The 8,770-nt window shown below is 35.9% G+C and overlaps 1 protein-coding gene across 2 annotated transcripts; it reads right to left on the bottom strand.

The window, feature by feature from the left end:
• Positions 1 to 2,642: 2,642 nt before the first annotated feature.
• Positions 2,643 to 8,534, bottom strand: LOC115427327 (uncharacterized). 2 transcript variants are annotated; one of them, XM_030145839.1, is made up of 5 exons: positions 8,273 to 8,534; positions 8,020 to 8,175; positions 7,842 to 7,941; positions 3,802 to 3,932; positions 2,643 to 3,602 (listed from the first exon to the last, which is right to left on the bottom strand). In XM_030145839.1, the coding sequence occupies exons 1-5, from the start codon at positions 8,324 to 8,326 to the stop codon at positions 3,312 to 3,314; spliced, it is 732 nt and encodes a 243-aa protein (XP_030001699.1). In that variant the 5' UTR covers positions 8,327 to 8,534; the 3' UTR covers positions 2,643 to 3,311. The 2 variants fall into 2 exon arrangements, with proteins under 2 accessions (XP_030001699.1, XP_030001698.1); XM_030145838.1 differs by having other exon boundaries at positions 8,020 to 8,181; positions 8,273 to 8,532.
• Between the last annotated feature and the right edge of the window lie 236 nt (positions 8,535 to 8,770).

Raw genomic sequence — 8,770 nt, 5'->3', positions numbered from 1 at the left:
CATAGAACACATAGAACATAGAACACATGATCAATGGGTGTTTAGTGCAGTGCACAATAACAACATGCTCAGTTAGAGTTACAAAGAAACAGAAACATAGAAGCCTTTCTTTTACACTTTGAGTACATTTCAGAACTTGCCGTTGAGTAAAGAACTTGAATTAGTATGTAAATTATTTCCAGAGAATTTCTTTTAGACAAGTATGAGTGAGGAATGTGTGTGACCTTCAGTAAATACTAACACTTTTGATTAGTATTAGAAAAGCCATTTACAAAATACTTCTATGCTGTAAACACTGACCATATCCAATCAAAATCAAACTGAATCAAATCGAATCAAATCAAACTGAATCAAATTAAATTGAATCAAACCAAATCCAAATCAAACTGAATCAAATCTACTGTATGATACACAGAAATATAATTTTTTAAAATGAATTTTGCTGCTGACTTTGATGTGAAGTCTACTAAGGAACTGTTGCAATTTCTTGGATCTAACTCAAGGACTGGTCACATGAATGATGTCTAGAACCTGTTGCTATCGCTCTTTATTTTCATTGAACTTCATAAATGATTGGTATTACTGGTCTTTTCTTTCACTTGACCCACATCTCCTGCTTTCTGGAACATACTCCATTTTTCCTTCTCTGTATTATGCCTCATTTGGCAAGTGAGTATCATGACAGGTTTTACCAGCCTCAGGAGAATCATTACACAGTGGCGATTCCCCTCCAGCTTACAACAGAGACAAAATGTTATTGATTTATCCATCATTCTACCAACAGGCTGGAATAAAGAAAATAAGTGCAGGCCTCCATGTAATAGCTGTTAACATTTTTTTAAGGAGATCAATATTCTATTCTATTCTATTCTGTTCTATTCTATTCTATTCTGTTCTATTCTATTCTATTCTATTCTATTCTATTCTATTCTGTTCTATTCTGTTCTGTAGCTTACAAATGAATATTGGACCACTGTAAAAACAAAGTGCAGAGTCAACAGTTTTCATAAAAGTGACTTGTAAAGTTTTTCCACAGACTGGAAAAAACACATGAAATGTTTGTTTTTACAAACTTAACTGTGGAATAAATATTATGTACATGAAATACCACCAGATTATTATTTTTTGCAATAATAAGCAACTTGTAAATCAAGAACACTGAAAATTGAAAAGACACCTAGAAAAATGAACATTCGAAAAGTAGTGTCCAAAGCTCGTACTGAAAAGCAAATATACTGAATTTCTATTTTATTTCCAACGCTCTATTCTGTTCTATTCTATTCTATTCTATTCTATTCTATTCTATTCTATTCTATTCTATTCTAGGATGTTTAAAAACATGGCATGTGCAGACCATAAATTTAGTCTGTCTGGAGCCTATTGTCGCCTTTTAATACTAAGAGGAGACACGGGGGTCAGCCGGGTTGGCACTTAATGAGGAACTGTGATAGAACATGAGCAGTTCCTGAGACATATGACACTTTATCAGTGTGACGGGGACAGGATAGGCCTGGGAAGGACTCTGTCAGTGCAGTGACCTTTACTAAAGTGAATGGATTCGCTGTGACATAGTTTAACAAGGTCTGTAAAGCTCTGTCAGAGGAATTTAATGTGGTGATGTAGGAATTATGATTAATTGTGTATAATTGTAATTGGAGATTAAATAATTCTATAGCAGTACATTTCCACTTTGAACAACTTCCAGATTCTGAATGACTCTCAACATGCTAATAATAGCACAACATTTGTAATTCTCAGACGGTGACGATTAAATCAAGGAGAGCAATGTTGTTTAACACAATTCGATGACGTTCCCTCATTGTAACCCAATATGTAACTTCAACATTACTCATACTCACACAGAAAAGTAAATCTTCTCCTGATGCCTGGAGTCATGTTTGACTTGTATCACTTTAGATAACAGACCGCCTGTGGATGTCAGTATTATAAGTAGGTTGGCAGAAAATAAATTTGTGGGGAAAATGAGTAACTCAAAGAAATGAGAACAGGATTGGCATGGAACTCTGGCAGTGGAAGACACTAAACAAATTCCACCTAAGATTTACACTCCTTATATGTGATACTGAGATCATGACAAGGAAATATATTTTAAGCTCACCACTAATGCTCATGTCAGTTTTTCTTTCTATGTCTATGTGAGCAGTACTTACAGGATATATCTATATCTATATCTATCTATCTATCTATCTATCTATCTATCTCTCTCTCTCTCTCTCTCTCTCTCTCTCTCTACATATATATATATATATATATATACATATATATACATATATATATATATATATATATATACACATATATATACACACACACACATATATATATATATATATATATATATATATATATATATATATATATATATATATATATATATATAATTTTGCCAATAATCTAGTAGCTGTGTAAATCCCCCATGTGTATGAATGCAGATGTGGTGCCACCTAGTGGTGACAAACAGCACCACACTGACATTAACTAACTTCACTTCTGACAAACCCACCACTGTGTTCAGCTCATGGTGGACTTCCTGCTTTGAAGCAGATGATTTACTTTAAAGAAGAGAGAGAAAAATATGATGAAAGGTGGTAAAATCAGAAAAAAAATAAATCAGACCTTAGTTGAAATCAAGAAAAATATAATTTATTTAGAAAGGAGGAGAGGGAAGTACAGGCATTTTCTTGCCAGCAACATACAGTATTTACAATCTTTCTGGCAGTGACAGTAACTCTGAATAAAGGAACACATTTAAACAAAGAGTATCTCCCATCAGTGAATGACAAAAAAATGCATTAATAGACTGAGTTTTACATGACTGTGTTGGTTACAATGAACAAAATATGTATTTATTATGAAAGCTTTACTACATTTAAGATATTGTGTTTCTGCTCATTTATGTGTTAATATATTGAACATCTAACAGAAAAAAAAAAAAAAAAACAACTTTCCCAACCAAGTGTTAAATGAACAACCACCTAAAATCAAAACAGTAAAATGACAGAATGACTTAATCAATAAAAGAAGGCAGACACAAGTTCATAATCCATTCACTTGTATACCTGCTGCCCAACAGCGGCTTAGTCAGGCTAATGGAGTGCAGTGTAGTTCAGGTTAAGTATTTGTACATCTAGTATTGCAAAATATACAAAATAATCAAGAACATCCCATCATTCACACAAGGTAGGGAGACAAAATAAAGTAAATCAAATGTGCAACAATTTGTGCTTCAAAGTTTGCATAATGTAAGTGGTCTGACCTTTGATTATCCGATCTGTAACAGTGGCCCTTTTTCATTTGTTCTCTCCATCTGCCTTGTCCTTGCTCTTGTCCCGTGGAACACGGCCCATGTTATAAAACTCTGTGTTTGGCCTCATGTCTGTGAGGTGGGCGAGCCGGTTGGACATGGCAAAGAAAGCAGCAATGGCGGCGATGTCCCAGGCATCCTCTCGGTCAAAGCCCACTTCCTCCAGTGACTGGAAGTGCTTTTCTGTGATCGTGTCGCAGCGACACACAGCCATGGCAAAATCTAGCATGGCACGCTCCCGAGGTGAGAGCTCTGCATTCTCATAGTTAACAATCACCTGAAGGAAAGCAAGAAGTTGAACAAAGTGGGTGTTTGTTTAGAAGCACAAAAAAGGTTAATTTGTGAAGAACACATTAAAACCCAGCAAAATCTAGCATATGAAAGATTCAGATTAGTTGTTGTTACACCAACAGTACATCTGTTCATTCACTTCATTCAAAGCAAGAAGCCATCACTGAAACATATGAGGAAAATACCTGGTCCGAAAGAGTGGGCTTCTTTGAGTAGATGCGGTGCAATGCACTATGGGATACCACACAGTAGAGACACTTATTGTGGATACTGGTTGCCACAACAATTAGCTCACGGTCAGCCTTGGTAAGTCCGCCTGAAGATATTTTAAATTAAATTAATTTGCAGTCAGGAAATAGAAGGACACAAAGACACGCAGCAGATACATTCACACAGTGACTATAAAGAAAAGCCAGGCTGTATTTAATTTGTTGTTCCAGGAAGCATAACGTCAGAAGTGAGTGGACTTTAAGACACTATGCTGTTCACAAACACACTTAAGTTATCCAGATCAATAAGAAAACCTTCATTGTGAAAAATGCCTACACGAGCTCCTGTAAAATAAGCTCATTGTTCATGAGAAAACCTTTCTTGAATTCTATGAAAAATGTAAGCCAGTTGGTCTTTGGCATTGCTCAACAGGATAGACCAGTAGCGTGACATACAAATGTCTAAACAGCCCCCATATAGTTTAACACATGAAACAATAAAAGGCCAAATTGTGGTTATTCAGTAAGCACTGGAATAACAAAAACAGACTTATCCAGAGTTTAGTCATGCATCCTGTTTTATATGTCGAAGGTTATTACTAGGTTTCAGGTTTTCTAACAATGAATGCAGAGACTCATTCCAAATCCTAACAAGATAAAATAAGTAATGACAAAAGTCTAATACCAATTATATCTACAGTTTCTGCACAGTTTTAACAGGTGTATGTCTTCATTTCTAACAAGAAATATGCAGGAAACATGTGCACAGTATTGAAACTCAAAACAAACAAAACAAAAAATCTGAACTTATCTTCTGCAGGTAAAGTCAGTATTTAGTGTGACGTCCATTTGGATTCAGTAAATCTTCAACTCTCTTGGGTCGACTGTCTGGATGTTTTCTTAAATAATCTTGTGTTGTATTACACACCTTCAGATTGTCTCAGAGGCTTTTGTGGTGTTTTATCCTTTTCTCTGTCCAGATGATCAAATATAGCTTCTGCTATATTCAGAATTATTTTTCTCTTAAATGTGTTTTTGTTTTTAATGCTGTTTACATATTTGCTGTAAATTCCAGTTGTTCATATATTAGTACAAGGACTAAAAAATGCATTAGATGCAGACTGATATATCAGCTGGCCAGTATATTGATTCCTTTCAATATCAGCCACTGACCTTAATTTTTTTGAAAGCCGATATTTGATCGGTAGTAAAAATGTTATAAGACATTTGATCAGGCACCTGTGCGGGCAGCACTTGGAGTTCAGTAAATGTTAAAAGAGTACTATGTGTATTAATAATTTCATTTATATTGCTGCATAAAAATCTTAATTATCTGAGTGTTTACATTTGTATTTTAGTCAATGTGTTTAAAAAAAAAAAAAAAAAAAGTCAGCCTTAAATATCGGCCTCCAAAATCAGCTGTAGATATTGGCCATCGACAGACCAAATTTTTAAAAAATCTATATTGTCTTAGAAAAACCCATATCAGTCGACCTCTAAAATACGTGTGTGGTCACAGTCTTGGTCAAACAATAAAGTTAAAGGCTGTGTAAGACCTTTGCACAGTACTGTCTATTCCACTCACTGTACTGTAAACAGTAAATCTGTCCCATTAAATCTAACAGATTACATCCTTTAAATGACTTTACATATAATCAAACCCTGTTCTTGTTGTATTTAGTTTTCCTGAAGTTTGCACACAGAACAGCCCTACTTGCTGACCTGAATAAGTGCTTGTTTATTACATGATATTTTCCTCTTTGTCTTACAGCGCTTCACAGTTCAATGGCATCAGGGGCAGTTACAATACCTGCTACAATACCTGCCACTGTCTGATAGTAAAAATATTTCAGCACCACACCTGGCATGCATCACCTGCTCCAAAAGTGAGCCTTTCCAGTAACACACAGCAAACTAACTATGAGAAATAAAGTGTGCAAACAAATAACCTGGCTTCTTCAAGATGGTAGCATGATCTGGGATTGAATTTGGGGACACATTCTGGGAATTACCTATTCATTAACAGCCTGAACTTGGTCCAAGAAAGGAGATAGATAAAAACAGGAAAGAAAAGAGTTTAGGGAATGAATGATGGACGAGGCAGAATGGATAGAGGAAGATCAAACAGGAGATAGATATATGTATGTGGTGGAGCACATGCAGGGAGTTGATGTGAAAGAACACAGGTGTCAAACATGCGGCCCGGGGGCCAAATCTGGCCCGCCAAAGGGTCCAATCCGGCCCGTAGGATGAATTTGTGAAATGCAAAGATTACACTGAATATATTAACAGTCAATCCTTTTGCTTAGGGGCTGTATAAAGCCCTATTTTAGTCTCAAGTGGGTCAGATCAGTAAAATACTACCATAAAAACCTTCAAATAATGACAATTCCAAATTTTTCCTCTGTTTTAGTGTAAAAAAGTTAAATTTCATGAAACCGTGTAAATTTACAAACTAGCCTTTCACAAAAAATATGAAAAACTAGAAATGTCCTAAGAGAAGTAAGTGCAATTTTACTACTATTCTGCCAGTTACTAAAATACTTTGTAAATTTGCAGTTCCATTGTCATCTGGAAGTTGTAATGCACATTTACAAATGATAAGCAGAGGCAAAATATACTTAAAATTGCACTTGCTTTTCTTAATAAATTTCAGTTTTTTCATGGTTGTTCATGTTTTTAAAAGGACAGCTTATACATGTAAATGTTTCTATAATGTAATTTAACTTTTTTCACTATTAAACACATTGAAATGTTTGGAGTTGGCATTATTTATACATTATTATGTTTTTAATTTACTGGTCCGGCCCACTTTAGATAATATTGGAAGGATGTGGCCCCTATACTGAAGTGACACCCCTGTGAAAGAAGAACATGCAGGGGACAGGATCAGATGGAAGCAGGTGATTTGCTGTGGTGACCCCTAAAGGGAGCAGGGTCATTCCACCTCAATTCAACAAGTGCCTCCTGCTCGACCATCTTAGATTTGCTTGAAATTTTTACCATATAAAGTTCAACACTAAAAAACACCTCAGCCAAAATTTCACATTGGTATATCAAATACATTTGAAGAAAAAAATTCATGAACAGGGTACCCCTCGTGCCGTTTTTGGTGCATTTCGTGATCGTCTTAAAACGCAGCAAATTTTAGAGTGCAATATCTCAGTAAGTTTTCTAGCTAAATGCATGAAATTTTCAGCAAAGGAAGACTACCACATATAGATTGCATATGTATATTATCAATAACATTGTCTTTATTGGGACTGTGGTATGACCTTGTGAAATCTGGAAAATAAACTTGAAACTTTTACGAACCCCTATATTTATTGACCAATTAAACACAAACCAAATATGATATATTGCAAATAATTACACATCCTTTTACATAAGTATATAGAGTAATCAGATCAGCATTTATTAATGGGTATGATCCTTTTTTGTTGTTGTTTTTGTCATAATAAAATCGCAAAATAACATTTTTCATTAATTTTCACTTTCAAATACCACAAGTATGACAAGGAGTACCAACCAAAAGAACTTATTTTCTGAAAGACCATCACATATGCTTACAAAATGTAAAATTTCATGATGGTTCTAGGACTCCAACCAACAAAAAAATATTTTTGAATAACCCAGCTATATCGCTCACGATTCTTATCATCTGCTCATGAAATTCGAGATGCTTGAACTGTTTGACTGTGCAGAGTATAGTGATTTATTTACTAAACACCAAATGTAATAGAACAATCTGTTTGTAACATATTTCCAACGGTGAACATGACAATAGTTATAACATATAAATATGTTATAACTGAAATTTTGGCTGGGCTACTTTTCATGGTTGAACTTCACATGGTAAAAATTTGAAGCAAATCCAAGATGGTCGAGCAGGAATTTTTTTCTAAACCCGTTGAATTGAGGTGGAATGACCCAGCAGCTCAAAGTAGTAATAGTAGTAGTATTAAAAGTCTGAACTCATACTATACTCATACATGTGTGAAGAAGAAAAAACACACCTGTCTCTTTGTTCATGAGTTCTCCATAGTAAGAGAAGAAGGCTCTAAACTCTGCTGGTCTGTGAGAAAGGACTTTGAAGACATTTGGCAAAAAGCCTCCCTGTAAAGAAACATTCAGTGAATAAAATCTGTCTGTGCAACTTTAGATTTAATGCCACACACATTCAGTGTCTTCTACCTTTGACTCCACCTCTTCCATAAACGCCACTATGTCATAAGGCAGGTCTTTTTTGTAAGGTACTGGGTATCGGCTGATTTTCTCCGGAGGGGGTTCGGTGGAGAGATGTCTGGTCCCTGGTGCCCCCTGAGACCCGCAGCCGGACCTGAGACACACCTGTGCCTATGACATGACAATGACATGACACAAGAGTTGCACATATATGCGCCTACAGTGAGATCAAATCAGGATCAGACAAAGTCGGATCACTTACAAGCTTTGTAATCACAGGACGGTGACACAACTTGGAGACCAGGGTGCTCGCCATAACACAAACTTGAGGGATTATCCGGAAGTGGGTCAAAGACGAGTTAAGGAAATCAGATCGTCGATGAGGCAGTGATTAAAATATTTACTTATAACCGACCGACCGACTTTAAGTCTTCATTATTACTCTAAACATGTAAACATCACCTTAAAGACCTGTTTCGCTTACATCAGACGTCAACAGTCCAGTTTAACAGTCCAATCACAGTCCAGCTCTGGGTTACGCCTTACGTCTGGCCCGCCCCTCGTCAACTCCCCCTCCTAAACGCCAGGGGGCGGGGTTTGCACGTGCATGGATGTAGTAGCAACTGCAGCTTTAGTGTTGCCTTGCGATGAACATGTAAATTCCCGACTTTATCTGAAACTTAAAGTATTTAAATTTTATATGTGAGAGAAATATGATTATACCACCCATATATTTGTATTATTTTCATTCATTCATGTG

Source organism: Sphaeramia orbicularis, chromosome 10, assembly GCF_902148855.1.
Source record: "Sphaeramia orbicularis chromosome 10, fSphaOr1.1, whole genome shotgun sequence".
NCBI lineage: Eukaryota > Metazoa > Chordata > Actinopteri > Kurtiformes > Apogonidae > Sphaeramia > Sphaeramia orbicularis.
Note: the sequence above shows the minus strand (reverse complement) of the source record. Positions and strands in the feature narration are given on the sequence as shown.